Here is an 18497-nt window from a genome sequence, read left to right as displayed (position 1 = left end):
GCAGCGGGGCAGATTCATTGAGCAGTGGAGGGATGAAAAGCAAGCGACATGCTCCATAAGCAGATCAGATTTTCAAGCCCTGCCCCAGGACACACTGAGTGAAGAAACGAAAAAAAACCCACAGATACAGCCCAAACCCAAACATTCAAAATCCACTCAGCACCTCACTGGAACACGTACAATGGTAACACAAAAGACCTCAATCCACAACAACACAAGTACCTTTGTATATATTTTAAACACCAAATAAAGTATCCCTCCCATTCTCAGCACTGCTGTCTGGAATTTGGGAATATATCCTAACGGGCCAATTAAAAGATCTCCCATTGCTAGATTTTGTGTGATTTTACTGATGGTGAAGATGAACTGAGGGAAGAAGATGTGTAATGCAGTCATTCAGCAAGTGTATAGGCAACCTTATGCAATAATCTTTGAACTAGTTTATTAAATGTGTTTCCTTTTCAGGATAAGTTTAACATCTAATGCCAAAATTTCATCAAGAACTCAAAAAGCCTAGTAGCCAGTTATCAGCTGTTTAACTGAGAGTACTAATACAAGAAATAGACATATATACACATCACTAGAATTTTCACACATACACACACATACCCACATCAGCATCCTGTTTATATCAATTTATTTTCACAAATCAATTTCCTTTCTCCTACTCATACTCTTCACATTTTCTGAAGGCACAACACCCAAATAGGCAATGTAAAATGTTACTTCCTGTAGAAAAGTCTGTAGTCTCCTAAGAGAACAGTTTGGCAAAACCACGTTTGTTTAAAAACCTCAAGTTGCAAAATGAGCCTTCAAAGAGCAGCAGAGACCACCACCAAGATTAAAAATTACTTGAGGTGTCTGCACTTCTCATATGCAACACACCACTTAACCTTTAATAAATCAGGACTTTTTCCAGGAAATTACAAAAGCAGAAGTAGCAAAATCTCTCTCTCTTTTTTTTTTTTTTATCATCAAGTTTTAACGATGGGACAAGTCTCTAGGCAAAGCTCCCAGAAAGAGCCAGACCACCATCTGGCTCCATCATAGAGCAATGACAATTCACGAGCACCGAGTCTCCAACCAGCGCTCTGAAATCAAATGCTAGGCTGGCTCCATAAAAGCTTTGTTACAGCTATGAACACACAGCTGTACTCTTCCTCCCTCTTCGTACATAAATATACCCCTGGACATAGACAAAGGGAAAAAATAAATCATTTTATGCATTTTTCTATGCTTCCCTGCTATGCCTGTTACCAATCAATGTCAAGAAATATCTTACATATCTTATGTATTGTTAGCACTATAGAATATATATAACATATATAATTTTATTTTTGTTTTTACACATGCTAATGTTTCCAATATGACAAATGTCTTTTTGAATCCTGCATTTCTTGTCACACTGTAGATCCACTTCTGTTTGACAGTGACTCCTGGACATACATGTCAAGACAAAAATAAATACTGCTGTGATGGCAAACCTTTTAAAACTCTTAGGACGCTAATACAGTGGCACTTAAAAAGACTTTTTAAATACAACAAAAAAGACAATAGTTAAATAGAAACCTGCTCTGACACAGCCATAAAACCTGCACTACACTCGTGAGATCTCTACTTGATTTTGTGAGAGCAGCCCCTGTCTTTGAACACATCAAATGTTGCACTCCAGCCCTCCACTCATACCCTTTAAAAAGTCCATGTCGCTATTTTAAGCAAGCATCCCTTCCAGCTGTACATAAGCAACACTGTAATTCCCAAACAATTGAGGTAATTATAAAAATGAATATCATTTATTATTTTCTTTTATTACTATCATGTCTGAACATTTGCTTTCATACAAAAGTCTGATTTTCAGCATTATATTTTCCAAGGGCATCCCCTCCGCACCAAGGGAGATAAAGATGGGTTAGGAATTGTGCAAGAGTTTTTGTTACCATCTTCAAACCCACAAGAACTTCATAAACAAGATTTTGGTACAGAATAACTGCCTGGCGCTTTTAGAGAATGAGAAAGGGGCTTTACACATATTTTCAGTTCCACTTGATTTTTTTTCAAATCGCATCTAACCCAATGAAAGGGGAGGGTAATTAAAAAAAAAAAAAAAAAGAAATCATCACATTACTGTATGTTACCCTTCAGCAGTCTTTGGAGGAAATCAGAAACCAGGCTGCTTTTCCCGGCTCCCTCCCTCACTCAAAGCAGCCGGAGCGGCTCCTCCGCCCGCAGGGCTCAGCCACCCCCGGGGCGCTCGGCACAGCCCGTCACAGCCGCGGCTTCCTGAGCAACGTTCTGCTGAGGTCCTTCACCTCCTCGGGGCTGCCGACCCTCTCGTAGCCCAGCAGGGCCATGGGCTGGTGGCAGTACTCCTCGACCTGCTTGATCTGCTGGTAGCTGAGCGCAGTCCTCCAGGCGCTCAGCGCCTGGGTCGCGTTCCTGGCCGACACCACGAAGGGCTTGGAGGAGTAGCCGGGGCCGCTGGTCATGTTGAGGGCGAACTTCTCCATCTCTGGGCTGACCGCCAGGTTGACGAAGCCGTACACCTGCCGCAGGGTCTTGATGGGCTCGACCACCAGGTCCTCGTAGCGCACGGCCATGTAGTTGCCCTGGAGCCAGTCAGGGGGGTGCAGGGCAGTCTGCAGGGTCTTGGCCATGCTGCTGCAGATCACTTCCATGGCACCCAGGGCATGGTAGTCCGAGCCGCCCCCCCCCTCCTTCTTCCCGCCCAGCTTGTGGCCAGCATCAAGGAAGGGCATGCGGTGGATGTGGGGGTCCCGGCTCCTCACCACCTGCAGGCTCTCCCGGATGAGGCCGTGCCGGGACTTGATGCGGGAGCTGGCGACGGCCCGGGGGTCCCGCACCAGATGGATGACTTTGAGGTCCAGGGTCGGGTCCCGCATGAGCGGGGCGAGGACCGCCAGGTCGAACACGCGCACGCCCTTGATGACCAGCGTGCGGTACTTGTGGCATTCCTCTTGGAAGCGGCTGAGGCGCTGCGGGGGGCACTTTTTGCACACCCGATCGTCCACCATGCCCACCACCTCCTTGCGGTAGGCCGGGCAGAGGGGCGAGGAGCAGATGACCTTGTTGGTGGCCGCCCCGAAGATGCCGAGCGTGGTGAGGTTCTTGCCGGCGCCCCCCGTGCTGTAGAGCTGGAAGACGGAGAGGTCGCAGCGGTACAGGGAGCTCAGCATGTCGCGGGCCGCCCCTTGCAGCGAGACCGCGTCCCCGGGGTACAGCTTCTGCCAGACGTGCCACACCGGCTCGTAGAGGAAGAAAACCTCGGGGTTCTGGTTGAAGAGCTCCCCGAAGAAGGACGAGCCCGAGCGCCAGGTGGTGAAGACATAGACCAGCTGCCGCCGGGCACCCGCCGGGCCGCGGCTCCCGGCCGGCGGCGGCGGGGGTGGCGGCGGCGGCTGGTGGCGGGGAGCGCCCGGGGTGTCCCCGCAGCGCCGCGGCTCCCGCCGCCACTTGTACTCCAGCAGGTTGAGGGCGGCGAGCAGCACCAGCAGCGCGTAGCCCAGGCACAGCGCCAGCGCCTTCCGCCGGCACACTTTCATGCTGGGCGGCGGCGGGGCCAACTGTTGCTCAGCGCCCCGGAGCCCCGGGGCCCGCGGCGGGCAGGGCGCGCCGCCCCCGGCGCCGTGTCCCGGCCGGCCCCCCGCGCCCGGCCCGCATAGCGCAGCCGCCGCGACGGCCCCGCCGCCCCCGCCCCCGCCGCTGCCCTACTTAGCAGCGGCGCGGCCGCCCGCCCGCCCCGCGCTTCTCCCGCGCCGCCATCGCCGAGCGGCTGCGGGCGCCGCCGCAGCGCAGCTTCACGGCGGCCGCCGGGCCGAGGCGGCGCCGCGCTCCGCTCCGCCCCGCAGCGCAGGGCGGGCGGGAGCGAGGGGCGGGCAGGGGCTGCTCCGCGCCCCCGCCGTGCGGCGGGACAGCCCCGGTGCCGGTGACGCCGCCGCGGAGGGGCGGCCCGGGCTGGCGGCGTCCGCCCCGCGCTCTCCATTGGCGGCCCCGCGGCCCCGCCGGGCACGGACCGCCCCGCCGGGCCGGGGAGGGGGAGGCGCCTCGGGGTAGCCGCGGCACTGCCCGGTGTCGGGGAGCGGGCTTGCCCCCGCTCCGCTCGTCCGCCGCCAGGGAGAGCCCGGCCCGACCGGCACCGGCACCGCCCGGGCGCTGTTGGAAGCGGTTCCCTGCCGGGGGTTTCCGTCAGCCCTGCCCCGGGTACAGGCCGCTCACCGGGGACCCCCGCACAGCAGAGCTGCGCCGGTAGCGGGAAGAATAAAAGAGGAGGGGGAAACCCGAAAGGCCTGAGAGGGGCCCTTAGCTCGGTGTGTGCAGAAACTCGGCGGTCTCAAGGGTCCTCCAAAAACATCAAAAAAACCCACCCCACAGTGGATCTTCCTGGCGGAGCTCGGGTACAAATTGTTCCGCCCGCAGTTTTTTACGATGTGTTTATAACAGGTGCCCGGTCGTCGGACAGCCCCTCGGCCCCTTGGGTAGGTGACGGGGCAGAGCGCGGCGCTGCCCTGGGTGCGGGGGGAGAGCCCAGAGAGCCCCGGCCCTGCCCCAGCTCCTGCCCCAGCTCCTGCCCCGGCCCGCAGCTGGCCGGGTGGACTCCGAAACTCCCCGCCCCAGAGCGGGTATCGAAGCGGGAAGGGCTCTCTCCTGACTTCTGTGCTCTAGAGCGCTGTATGCAGTGCAAAGTAAGCAATGGAGCAGCTCCAGGCAACCCACATCCCCAAAACGCACCTGAAAATAGCACTGAGGGGCAGGTCCCGTGTGGACAGGACTCTTGTAGGGCACAGGCTTCCCGGGCAATGCCCAGTGACTGTTTCATCAAGGCATTTTCTCAGAGGTTTCCTCCCTTTCTTTGGCAGAGCTCAGAGCAGTGTGAGAGGTGCTCACGAGTTACAGGAGCATTTGGTGACACTTCTGTCCTGCTTTCTGTCGCAGCAGTGTGGCCTTTCCTGCTGTGCACACAATGTACGAGGCCTACACTCCAGGGCAGCCAGGAGGCTGGAGTTGCTGGAGAGTTGTACCTTGGCCTAAACATACTTCGATCCCTCCGCAACGGAGAGCACTGACTTTTCCCTGGAACGTTTATTTTCCAAACAGCACAGATCCGACACTACAGCAAACACTTTTACATGCAGCAGATAAACCACAAACTGATGTGGTATGTGTCTTGCCTGGTAGCACACTATTTAAAAAGAGCAAGAAAACAGTACAATAGGGTGAAGGAGGCTAAATGTGTAAGCAGTCTTCATATCCCTAATCAAAACACTGTCTACACTTCTCCCACATTTTCTACAGGGATATATAAACAGCCAAGCTGTCTCTGGAAAAGCTTGTAGGCCCCTTCCAGCCCCAAAGTGAAGGGTAACATCCATAGAAGGAGGGCTCCACTCTTCCCTTCTCACTCCTTCAAGGCAAAAGTCTTGGCAGTGAGTGGCAGCATGAGGGGAGCAGGAGTTACCCTGGTCTGAGACACCACTGCCACCCACACCCTGCTGTCCCCCCTGGGATGCAGCGATCAATCCACGCGGGACAAGTCAGGAGAACCGTTTCACAAGCTGCCACTGATGCTGGTGGCAGTATTAAAATGTCACTGTGACTTTTCATGTAGAAATAACTTGTTAACGGCAGAATTTAAACAAGAACTAAATATTGGAGGAAAAGTCTCTATTTCATCAAACAGTGAGGGGAAGGAGAAGCCATTTTTTTTACCTACAGCGCTCCAGCAGAAGCCTTCAAAGCCACATTCTGTAAAAATTATTTGTATCTAGTTGGCAAAATAAATGCCTTTAAACCTGATGAGCTTAAAAAAATGGACTTGTAACTTTTGAAGCATAGTATATAATGAAAAAGGATAAACCTCTGAAGCATCTTGTCACATAAAATTCTTGCAGTTATTTTTTTTCTTTAGTTCTAATCCATGAGTTCTTCACATATAACAAGAAGACTGCTTATATCCTTTTTACAAAGGTACACATCAAATATTTATTTGGCTTTCCATGCTCACTACAGATGAAGTGACCATCACCCAGCTAAAGCAGAAATGTTTATTTTTCACTTTGGAATGGTCTGTAATAGCATCGATTAGTCTATATTAGATGATGAATAACAACAGCAGTACCGAGACACTGTAGTTCATAAAGCAATATCTCCCGCCAATATTGCACTGCAGCACTAATGCAATAAAGGACAGAGACTACAGGGAGCAAAGCCAATTCATAGCAGTGAAAATTCATTAAAATACCATGAAGTTCAAATTAATCCCTCCTTTCCATTTAACTTGGTTGAAGAGACAAAATTTTCTAAAAAAACCCAGAATGCCAGCTCCAGTCCTTACACCGTTTAAAATTTAGCAAGCACCAAATAAAGATAAGCAAACACGAACTGCACGTATAACATTTGAAAAGGTAAAACTAGTCAGTAAACCCAAACATTAAGAGCTGTGACCGGATTCTGCACCTTCCCTGCTGTTATGCAATGGTAACATTTCTGAATCAGTGAGTGCACGAGTACTGACGGCAGTGCTGCCTTCATCAGACTGCTCCACCTTTATTGGGAAAACTCGGGTCCAAGAAGCTCTTTAATCCGACCTACCCGCTGCAAAATAGAATCTTATTTTTCAAAACTGGGGCTATGTCTGTATTTATGATGTGCAGGTGGATTCAAATACCCATGCAGAACACAACTGCAATCCATCAGGTTCAGTGCAGCTGCTGTATTTGGTCCTCCCAGAAGTTTCAGTCCTGGTAGTCAAGTTATCACTTTAAGTCACTCAATATCATGAATATTGAATAAGTTTATATGGAAAATAGTTATACAGCCAACATCGAATTCACAACTTTTTTTTAATCATCTACACATCTGTTGCAAAGTATTAAAAATATATAGGGCAAAAGAACCCAAAAGAATAAAAACTTAAGTGGTAAGAGGCATGGAAAGTGTGTGAAAGAGGAACAGTCTGCAGTTGAACAGATATAGCCCTTCACAAAATTATTCAGACACTTCAGTGCGCTTTTTCCATCCTCTATTTTACTTCATGTCAATCTATTTTAGGCTTATTAATTTCTACACTAGATCACCTATGTCAAATAATAAAAAGTTTACTTTCTGCGAGAAGTAAAATTCACAATTAAAAAAATAAAATTCAAGACCCCAACACTTACTTCTAGATCAGCTTCAGTTTGTGAACATTACATCTAGTGTCCCTTGATAGAGTAGAAAAGAATGCACCTTTTCCAGTGCAGGCAGTTCCACACTACAGACCTCAGATATAAGTAAGGTGGCTGTATTTACCTCAGACTGCAGCCAGCAATGTATAAAGTGAGGGGTAAGTAACTGCAATAAAAACTCTCCAATTTAAAATACGAGGAGAAAGAAATATTTTTTTTTCATCTAATGCTTAAATATTTTATGTTACTGTTTAATATTTTATATTTAGTAACTATATTTATGAATTTTACATGTAATATTTAGGCAACCCAAATCCTGACTACTTGAATTTCTTCCCCCCTAAAAGTGATACTGCCTCAGTCAGAATTCTCCAAGATTCCCCCCACAACATCCCTTCATTTAAGAGATGGGGCTGAAAGAGATTTCATCCTTACTGGAACACTTCCTGACTTGATTTTTTTTTCATGCTTTAAGACTTGCCTGTCTCCTGCTCACAGGGGTGGAATGGGTTTTTCCTGAAGTCAAACTTCAGCAAGACTTTATCTTTTAAAACAAATTGGGTTTGGATGAAAGATGGAGAATTATGATATTATATACCTAGTGTGAGATAAGTTCTGGGTGCTGATTAAATATTCCTGTATCTAGCCTAATCTGTTCAGGATAAATATAGATGCTGAATTCCTCAAACACTGCACAAAAGTGACATTCTTAAAACTAAGGCAAAAGTTATAGAACACAAAATATAAACAAAATTTATATAAAATTGAGTAGTTCTCCAAATTTGGGAAACCTGTGAATTTCCTAAGACTGTATTTCAGTATCACCACTAGAGGTGGGTAAGAACCTGCAGAGTAGCATTTGGGATTGCAGATGTTTATATTTTGCACCCTTCCTTTTAGTGCTGTGCATGAAGTCTAACAGCGTATTCAACATGTTTTGCAGCAGTGGCACCTGATTTCCCTCAGAACACACTTTTTTCTAGTGATGTTGAATCCTTCAGCAGCCATTTGATCAAGCCATGGCAGCAATCTGCCTTCTAAAGGATCCATTTCCTTTTGGATGTTCCTTCTGAACTGTGCCAGTCCTTCTGCTGTGCAGGAGCAGCTGGCAGGGACCAAAATTAAAGCAGCTAATCATAAACTAGAAATACAAACCCAAGTGGACAACCTACCTGTAGCAAGCTCCCCTACCCATCCCCATGCCCTCCACGCAGTTTCTCTTTTATATTCACTTCCAGCTGCACAGGTGACATTTTCAATAAACTTAGTTTCAAAAAATATTTATAAATTCTTGTTTGTGCAGCTGAAGGAATTCCAGAACTTTGTAAATGTCCTGGGGACACTGCAGTGTAGATCAGTCTCTATTTGACTTTTATTAAAATTAGAAATCTTTTTTTTTAGCTGTTGTGTAACTGTTGTTTAAGTTCTAAAGGAAATTAAGAGATTTTATAACCGTGTACCTTTAAAACAACAGGCAATACACTGTTTAACACCAAAGGCTTCCAAAACCTTTAGCGGGTCACACATAAGAGCTACCTCAGCCCCGCACATCAGGGCATCTCTGAACTCCCTACAGCCAAACCCGTGGGCCTGGGTTGATGACTGTCCTGGCACACTCCACCCCCGTGTTTGGGGTGCCCAGGAACATCCCCTCAGCTGCTCAGTGCAGCCCTGTCCCTCGATAACATCCCTGTCCCTGGATAACATCTCTGAACCCTGTGCGGGGGGCTCTGCCTGGCACCGCTGTCCCCCCACACCTCCTGCTGCACAGCAGGGTCCTGGGGGCCTCACTCACCTCCTGCCTCCCCAAGGACAGCAGGCAGCCCTGGATCTGAGCATTCAGATGATGGAGCAAAATAGCTGACTCTTATTGGACTACAGATTGAACAAATTTAAATCCCAAGGAGAGAGATGCCAATCCTTCTCTAAAAATTCAGACAGAGCTTTGAACAAACGAGTGAGAATTCAGTTTCTCTCATAACTAACATGCAGCGTTCTACAAATGACTGTCTAGGAAACTTCTTGAAATTAATGCATTGCATCTCTCAGAGTAGTCACAGAGTAACATAAATCATTCACTATTAACTCTTGAAAATCCTCAGGATTCGAGAAATAGGGACTCCCTGTCTCTAACATTATTAAATTTCTACTCCATACCACAGTGAAACCTTCCTGCAGGCTGGCATGAAAGATGAGCTTCCCCAGTGAAACAGAACTGCCTAGAAATCAGGGTTTACTGCAAATTCTTCTCTTTTTTTTTCAGTTATCTGATTACCCTCTGCAAAAACAGAGGATGAGAATCCACAGCCCCTCTGTTCACACAATGGACAGAATTCAATCCCAGCCTCACATCTTAAATTTTACAGCCAATTCTTTTACAGAGTTTGCCCAAGGCAATATTCTCCATCCAGTTAATCAGCAGACGGTTCTTTTCCCATAGCACAGGGAAGATAACCTAAAATGCCAGGAAAAAAATAAATCACCAGCAACCCAAGAGATGCAGATTTTATGATGAAAATGACCAGTATCAGCTGTAATGAAAACCTCTATACAATAATAAGTTGAGAAGATTCATCTCCAGCCTCTTGAGTTTCTGTTTGCAACAGTGCAGTGTTTGCTCTGGCAGTATTAGCAGGTGAAAATGTCTGGCTAAATCATTACTGAAACATCAGAGGTGGTTTTTAGCATGGCTAAAAAAAGATGAAAACTGGTTTCGACTCCCAGTGATGACTTTGGTGATGATTCTGATTGCTGGTAATGATCCTGAAGTTCAATCCTGAGCACAGGCTTATTCATCTTCCATAAATCCAAACTGCATGCATGAATCTCACCCTCCTCTTCCCATGTCAGCTAAATTTTATAACAAGAACAGTTTGTCACAGAGAATTAAGCTATTCTGCTAGGTTAAGTCTCTCCATGGAAGATTTCTGAGAGCTTTACACAGACCGTACACTTACCCTGTCTCTGTGCTCACCTCTCCACGGGCACAGTTACCATGTACAAGCTCTAATGACCCAAGTCTCAGACCCAGGTCCAGCCTCAAGAGCCCAAGAAGCAGAATCAAGAAACAGGTTCCACACTTGCCTGCAGGCAACTTATTAACAAGGTCTTGGAAGAGTAAAACTGGTGGTCTGTAGTTAAGACAAACAGCTACAGGAAGTTCCCCAGTCCACACAAAAGTAAAAATAGAGCAAGGTCACAACATACCATGTGTTCCTGAACTCTGAGCTCCAAGTAGAGATTGTTAGTGTCTGGAACTTGTAATCTATCCCAAAGGAATACTCTGGCCTCTAACAACATCAGCCTTTCCCATCTTGGAGGGGGTATCTGAGGTCTCTTCCCTCTTTTTTGGCTTTCACAGATCTTGCAGAACCTAAATTATCTTGGAGGTACTTGCTCCTTTCAACTTTGACTGATGGGTTCAAGTTGGAGAAAAGGAGAGGAGAGAGGCACAGCCGGGGTAACAGCTCACTGCTGCCATGAGATGGTCCCACTTCCACATGTCCTGCCTCCCGTGCACTTCATCCCACGGACCTGCCCACCCTGTGCCTGCCCTACCTTTCCAAGAGGAAAACTGTCAAACAAGGCAGCAGAAAGGACAGAAAAGTAAGAGAACAAGAGGCACAGGGAAGGCAGGAACAGGACCCGCACCACACATAAGCACCAAGGTGCAACACTGGCTCAGGCACAGCAACAACTTCCCACTACAGCACGACATGGGCTCTGTTTCCTTCACCTGCAGTTCCCACAAACCACTGTGAGTACTGGAAATCTGCTCATCATCTCTGAATCTGAGCAGCAGTTTCGAGTGGGAGTTTTCTTGGTTCAAGAGAGAATTATACAGACAACTACACAGTGAGCAGCCCATGCCTCATTAATGAGTTTGAGGAGCGCAGAGGTCACTGTTGACAGAGGAACAGCGGCAGCCACTACAGTTCAACAGCACAGGCAGAACCAGCATCAACCAGCAGAAGAGCAGATAAGGCCAAGAAACTGCTCGTGCGTAACAGGCACAAACATCGCTCTCTTCCAGGATAAAAATAAAACCATTTCTGGATATCAGCAAACTGACAATTTTATTGTCGCCGTGTCATTTGGAAAAATTTCTGCAGAGAATACAAACCCAAAAGCAAGTAAGACAAAAAAATGCCATGTGAAACTACCATTTCCCCTCTAAATAACCACAAACAGAAAACTTTACAGCTTATGACAGAGTTATACATAGAACATCCCAGCACAAGATTAGACATCAGAAGTGACAAATGGCAGAGGCTTACCCATGAAAACTGACTGTGCTGACAGAAGCAGGTGGAGGAAAAAATAGTATGCAATTGTTTATGACTTCTGCATCCTACATGGGAGAGAGATTTGGACAAAATTAAATTAGCATTTTAGTTATGATTCTTACCAGAGTGGTTGAACTGAGGAGCAGCAGCTACAGCAGCGGCATGAACCAGCAAAGAATTGAAAGTCTTGCAACAGCTCATGCAGCAATGAGAACAAAAAGAAATTTTAAAATACTGTTATGAGCTTCTTTAATAAAATACATGAATTCAACAGCCTTATTCAGAAAAGTAAACTCTGACAGAATTTTCAGGGTTTGACTGTCAATATTAGGTTTGTAATTTGATAAATCTCATAATGCTGAGCAGCTGATTTTAAGAGAGGATAACTGTAATTCTCATCTAGGTTATCCCACTGCTGCTGTCTCAGCTGTAGAGAATTTATGTTAAGTGTTCAGTGTAGACCCATAATGGCTGGGAAATGTCCCTCCCCAAACTCCTCACACAGCTGTATGAAAGCACAGCAAGCCACCTATCTAAAAATTAGATACCAAGTTCAGACCCTAATCCATCTGCAGCAATACAACCATGCTTCTAATTTTTATTTATTAAAAGCATTAATTCCACTAAAGCACTGTACCTGCCTGTGGAAGAAAACCCCACAAGCAACCTGCCTGAAGTGGTCAAAGATGGTCAGAACAGATTTGCCATTTTTGGCTGATCTTGCTTTTGTCATCACAAGATCCTGCCTTTTAAGTCATGTTACATAAACTTGTCGCTCTCATGTCACTGGGACAGGTGAACTCACATTAGCAATCATTGCTAGTCTAAATAGATCCTTTGGAAAACATATTCTGTTACCATTGCTCCCAAGTGGTTGATTCTCACACCTCAAAGCCTGCAAAGAGGAGGTGGGGGAAGACCACATTGCATGTGCCTAGTGCCCAAACAGCCTGACACTGACCTTCAGAAACCAACTCTTCCTCAAATAGCACAAAAAATATATGCAGCTGGTGTGCACAGAAGTCAAAGGAAGTCAGAGTTTAAAAAAGGCAGTTCAACTACAAACACTTCTGTAACACTGGTGAGGAAATACTTTTAATTGTTGGAAGGAGACTCTATGCCCCAAGCAGCTTTTCTGCACTGGGACAGGGCCCACAGTCAGGGCCGAACCTGAGCAAGGCTTATGGACACACTCTCAGCTCACAAGAGAGTACCTGTAACCACGGGCCAAGAAGGCCTTTCCATAAACATCAGGATGTCCTGGAGTGTGTAATAGGCTTCACCAAAACATGTCAGACACATGTCTGGGAACACACCATGGATATTCCCTTTTCCAAGGTGACCCCACTCCAAGATGGGCCTTTCAGGTGGCAGGGGGGTTCTCAGCCGCACCAGAACTCAGCTGTAGCAACTTGCTTCCTCTGCTTTGGCTAAACCTAAACACTAAAGCATGAATATTTACCTCTCCTATCATCCATAGGGCAGGAGAGGACAGAGAAGCCTGTTACCCACTCAGGCCTCCTCCCCTTCCCAAAGCAAAGGGCTGGACACTCACAGACTGAGGGGTCTCACAGCATAATGGGCTCTCTTCCTCTACAACCACAGAAACCACCGGGACCACAACTCCCCAGGTCAGAACTTTATTTCACAAGGATTCATCTGAATGCTACTTCCTGAATCCCAGGATCAGTATTTACATTACCCTGTTCACCATTTCACCCCAAAAGGCTGCAGGAACACAAGTCACATAGTAATGGCATACTGTGACTGTACCTTGTCACTGCAACATGACCTAAAAAAAAATAAATTGCACAAGCAGCCTAATTTTAAGTCTTCAATATTAACTTGCATATTTTACAAAATATTTGTTACCAGATGCTGTCTCCTTCACGCTCTTCTTTGCGGAAAAGCCAAGCTATAAACAAAACTATAAAAGCAAGGAAGAAATCAACAGAGTAAGGAGGATCAAAAGATGCTCTTTTCTACAGGACAAAAAACCAGGCATCCAGTTAAGGATACAGATTCTTAATTGCTCTTAAGAGACTATTAGGTGAAGAAACAGCTGTTCTAGAGCCCAGGATATGAAGCAAAGAACAAGAAGTACAAGAATAATGTTTAGAAAATAGATACTGAAAAAAGGTATTGCATAATAAAGTGATTACCAAATAAAATCTATTGGGTGTGCTCCTTTAGCTCTCTTGCTACTTGGCTTAAGTCTTTTATAATCACTGATGAGAATTTTATAAAAGCTGAAATAAAAATTAATTATTGAAAAGTACCTGAAATGCTAAGTGATTTTCTACCCTGAGGGTTTTTAGCTATTAAATGAAATATACAATTGATTCTGCAGATAGAATATTCCTGTGGCAAAACCATCTTTAGTCTCACTTGACCCAGAACATTGACATTTATCACTCCTCCACTTATAAACAGCTACAAGATGAAAGTAATAAAGAAGTTAATTGGATCTGAAGTGACTGACTTCCCACTGCAGCCAGGATTCTCCCTGTTCCCAACTGATTTTAGTACCTACGTTTTGCTCCAGAAAGCCTCATCTAGTCTGTGCCAGGTGCAAATACACAGAATTTAGGAAAAAAAAATCTGTTTCTAACAGATTTTAGCTACCGAAATCTGTGCATCTGAAACACCTTATGTTACAGGAGAAAGAAAAATATAAAAAATAAACTCTGCATATTTCTGAACCAGTCTTTATAATGCAATACAAACCAATAAAAAGGGTATTAATTTCTCATTATCAGTGCATCTATTCAATACCCATTCTATGAAAGTCTTCACAGTACACATGCATTCTCCACATTTTCAGTGCTCCAGATCATCTCAAGGTTCTCATTAGCAAAGAGAATTCTCACTTAATTCTCACATTTGCAACAATTTATATAATCTTATAACTATGTCTCCCATCAGAAAAAAAACCAGAGAAAATATATTTTTTTTTTTCCCAAAGACCTTTCAGATCCTGCTTCTGAAAGTGCTGCAATGAAGTTATATACAAGTACAAGGCAAGATTTTCCCCAGCACATTTACAAATCTCTATGTAAAGCCTGTGGACACCCCAGTGTAAGAGCAGGCCCTCATCCAGCACTCTGTGCCTGCAGTGAAGCACAGCTTCTGCTTTTACAAACAGTTCACAAGAGGCCAGATCCCTTTAATTTTATGTTTTTATTACAATATCCCCACACCTCCACATATAAACACTGAACCCTCCCCGTTCCTCATCCCTCTCCCACCCACAGAAAGGTTGCATGGCAAGAGACCAGGGTGGAGTAATTTAAAGCTACATCAATGCCTAACACACACAACAGGTTTGGAGAAGGGAAAGCCTTTCTCATGAAAAAAAAAAAAAAGTTAAACAGCCTCTTGATTCAAAATATTAATAAATATGTAATAAAAAATTAATTTTTCCTATTTTGAAGTATTTCCGCAACAGAGGAATAAATTCAATAAAATAATGTAAAAGCTGTCCTTTTGGAGTAAAAATCAGTTTTAGCAAACAAGAGTGTCCTGTAGGTTGCAATTATTGTATCTATACCTAGGAAGTCAGAGAGCCTCAGGGTTGCTGTCCTTTCAGTGTTCCCCATGGGTGCCACGAACTAGGCCTGTTCCTGAGCCGTGGTGAATGTGCTGTACATGCACAGCCATGGGAGGTGTCTCTGCAGAGGCCCTTTGTGAAAAACGAACAAAAACATTACTCTGGTGTTACAAATACTCCCTGCAATTAAAACAGAGAAATAGGAAGCAAAGATTTACTTGTAAAGCTTATCAGAGTAAGTACCAGACTGTTCAACTGCTCTTAGAATACAATCTCACAGCAGGAGAGAAAACCCATCCACTGGATTCAGAAGGTGCTTTTATCTGGATAGTCCAACTAGTGAAAACAGGAACTGCACTACACTCAAAGGTCCAAGCACCATAGTCTGTCTGAAATACACGGTACTTCCAAACAAACTCTGCATTCCCTTAGAGATCTGTATCACCAGTGGGGCAAGAAAACAACATCTTCATTTTCTGTTCAGATTTTATTTGAAATCTAATTCGTATTGTCAAAGCTACAAAAAGGGGAACATTTGAGTTATTTCTGCTATGTCACAACATTCTAAAACAAAATATCACTACTGCCAGCAGATCAGTTACACACATTTCTGATGAAACTTCTAAACACAAAAATGTTTCTTTTGGGAAATAGTCACAATGAAGATATTTGTACAATATAAAACAATGACAGGTCTACAGATGCCGATACTCATGAGTATACACGTGCATTCACAAAAAAAAAAAATAATCAGGAATGCTTTTTTGTTTTTTAACAGACTGTTCAGGCACAAAAACAAAACCGCATTTCCAGTAAGTGACAGCATCATAAAAAATATTAACATTGTCAGTGTTTGCTTTTCTTTGACTTCTTGTGAGATCTGTGAGGAGAACGGGACTGAGACCTGGATTTTTTCCCTGACTTTTTAGGGGATCTGGATCGTGATCTTCTCGATCTTTTGGGTGTCCTGGAGCCAGATGGTGACCTGCAAAAAAAATAAGGTTTTATGTCAAACACTAATTGAGAACAGCATCTTCCTTCTGCAGTTATTTGGCATTCACTTATTGAGCCAAACAAGGTAGAAAATATTTTTCCCTAGTAAGGGAAAGTAACAGAATGATATTTTGTTTTTGAGAAAAAGGCAATCTTTGCCTTGTAAGTTTTTAGAATATTTTGAGCTTAACAGTGCTTAGAATCCACAAGAAAAATAACACCAATTCGTGCCTTTAAACCCACATCAGGAATTCACAACTTTCCACACATGCCTCAACTACCTTGGCTCTTGTAATAATGGCAGCCTATGTCCATATAGAAATGAAAAATTATGTTGAATTGTGTGGAAAGTTAAATACTTTCGATTCTCATCAAACACGTTCAGTTTGTGATGTTACCCCATAGAAAAAGAATAGACACTGGATAAACTTACTGTCATCTAACTCAAACCTAACACACTGATCTAATATAATCAAAATTGAATGACCATTGTATTAACTCTCATGAAAAACCTCCAATGCTTTTCTACTTCTATTTGAATTCCTTACTTATATAAGCACAAGAATCTGATTACTGTCAATATGTACTATGATTTTCTCAACAGCAAAGGCATTTTCCTCAGCATGACTGAGGAATTTTATATCAATAAGATATTCTACACCTCTAAAACAAGTGGAAGCTGAACTTTCAAGTTTCAAGTTACAGCAGCATTGATACATTAGTAAAATTTCACCTCAAGTTTAACATTAACTAGAGACAAATATTTGTGTCAGTTTGGAGATTAGGAAATACCTAGTTGAGAAAACCTGTAAGAAGTATCTAATGTAGACTTTTTTCCCTTAAAAAAAATACTAGGGGAGAGAGGAGCTTCATGTAAGCTCCTCCGTGTAAAAGACTGCATGCTCACTGTAATGTAAGTGGTTTTATAGTAGGAGTACAGAAATTTTATTAGGGCTACAGAAGACTTGTCCTTTGAAAATAAAAAGCTGAGAAAGCAGCAAGGTGCTGTGGTTTAAAGCAGTATTTCTCAAAATGATCACTAAACAATTAAACAAAACCATCATGAGAGAAAGTACTTGAGTATCAAATGTGCTCTGCTAAAACACACACACACAAACCCCACCCAACACACACCTGTGTGCTTCCCAAAACAGAGAAGATACCAGCTTACCTCTTGCCTTTTTTACTGACATCTCTGGGAGAATCTTTGTGTGATGACCGGGACCGGGAGCTCTCTTTGTGGGACCGTTCCGAGCGCTCCGAGCGCTCCGACTTGGGGGACGGGGATTTGGCTCTGCGGCTGCCGCTGCTGCGGGACGGGCTGGGGGACGTGCTGTGCCGCCTCTTCCTGCGGGCAGGGTGTCCACACACACAGAGGGGAAAATGGGGGTTAAGAAAATTTATCCCTTTCTCTACAGCTTTTCCTTTTGCCAATGTAATGTTATAACAGTTATGCAAATAAAGTGCGGTGTTTTATTATTAAAAAAAAAAAATAATCAAGTCCAACGTGTGCAACAGATTTTGCGGAAGAAAAAAAATGAAGGCCTGTGAGTCACCTTAAAGTGTAAAAACATTCTGTCATAGCTTCCTGAAAAGCAGGGCCTTTTACCGTATCTACACTTAAAACTCTGGCAGAGTTTGGCTATACAAGTATTAGATGATCAAAGTGTACAATCAACTACCCCAAAACCAGCTGTTCAGAAGGATTTGCACTATGAGATGAATAACATTTAAGCCACTACAATTCACTTGTGGTCTGTCCTCAGGACAGTTTTCTGACTTTATAAAGCACTGCAGGCAATTCACTGCTACAAGAGTTAACAGACCCTGTTTTCAACTGGTCATCATTTTACATTTCCTTCAAAAGGGGACTCCATTCAAAGGGGTACAGTACCTGACTTGGGGCAGCATAAAAATGACCATTCCTTTACAATCTTGAAGCATGTTTTAATAGCCAAAGCATGTTTATTGTTGTTGGGTGTTTGTTGTTTTGCTTGGGTGCTTTTGTGGTTTTCTTTTAAAATAACACACATGATACAATGTAATGTCAAGGGCACCACTGCATACAAAGACACTGTGAGGTTTTTCCTCTCATCCATTTTATTCCAAGGAAAGCCATACCTCTCTTTTCGTGTGGGTGTACATTCCTCCTTTTCCTTCTTATCCTTGGACCTGGTCTCAGACTTTTCCTTGTCCTTTTTGTCTCTGTCCCGTTCTCTTTCCATCTCTTTTTCTTTTTCCTAAATTATTAGAAGCATTCGTGATTTCAGATGAGGTGTGACTCATTATTAAAGGCAACCAAGCTGATCACAAACAGCACAAAAGCACTGAGGGAACACAGCACATGACCTGAACTAACGGTCACACCATCCCTGATCTTCCAACCTTTCCTCCTGCTTTGGACACAGCACAAACATTCACTGGAACACAAACACTAACAAAAACGTGAAAGATGTCACCCTGTGTGAGAAAATCTGAGTATCTAAT

At 44.5% G+C, this 18497-nt stretch overlaps 2 protein-coding genes across 5 annotated transcripts in view; both read right to left on the bottom strand.

Annotated features, from left to right (window-relative positions):
* Window positions 1–420: 420 nt before the first annotated feature.
* CHST2 (carbohydrate sulfotransferase 2) lies at window positions 421–3663 on the bottom strand. The gene has a single exon (XM_017822423.1). It carries the CDS (start codon window positions 3558–3560, stop codon window positions 2265–2267), a length of 1296 nt encoding a protein of 431 aa, XP_017677912.1. The 5' UTR covers window positions 3561–3663; the 3' UTR covers window positions 421–2264.
* An 11822-nt stretch (window positions 3664–15485) lies between these two features.
* The window catches only part of U2SURP (U2 snRNP associated SURP domain containing), a 42793-nt gene continuing 39781 nt past the window's right edge, over window positions 15486–18497 (bottom strand). For all 4 annotated transcript variants that reach the window (XM_017822353.1, XM_017822354.1, XM_017822355.1 and 1 more), the window contains 3 exons: window positions 18132–18250; window positions 17182–17358; window positions 15486–16002 (listed from right to left, as the gene is read on the bottom strand). In XM_017822353.1, the coding sequence (XP_017677842.1) occupies window positions 15864–16002; window positions 17182–17358; window positions 18132–18250 (435 nt within the window). In that variant the 3' untranslated portion in view covers window positions 15486–15863. The remainder of the gene's footprint in view (window positions 16003–17181; window positions 17359–18131; window positions 18251–18497) is intronic.

This window comes from Lepidothrix coronata, unplaced genomic scaffold, assembly GCF_001604755.1.
Source record: "Lepidothrix coronata isolate B3197 unplaced genomic scaffold, Lepidothrix_coronata-1.0 Scaffold97, whole genome shotgun sequence".
Taxonomy (NCBI): domain Eukaryota; kingdom Metazoa; phylum Chordata; class Aves; order Passeriformes; family Pipridae; genus Lepidothrix; species Lepidothrix coronata.
The sequence above is the reverse complement of the archived record's forward strand: the minus strand, read 5'-3'. Positions and strand labels throughout refer to the sequence as shown.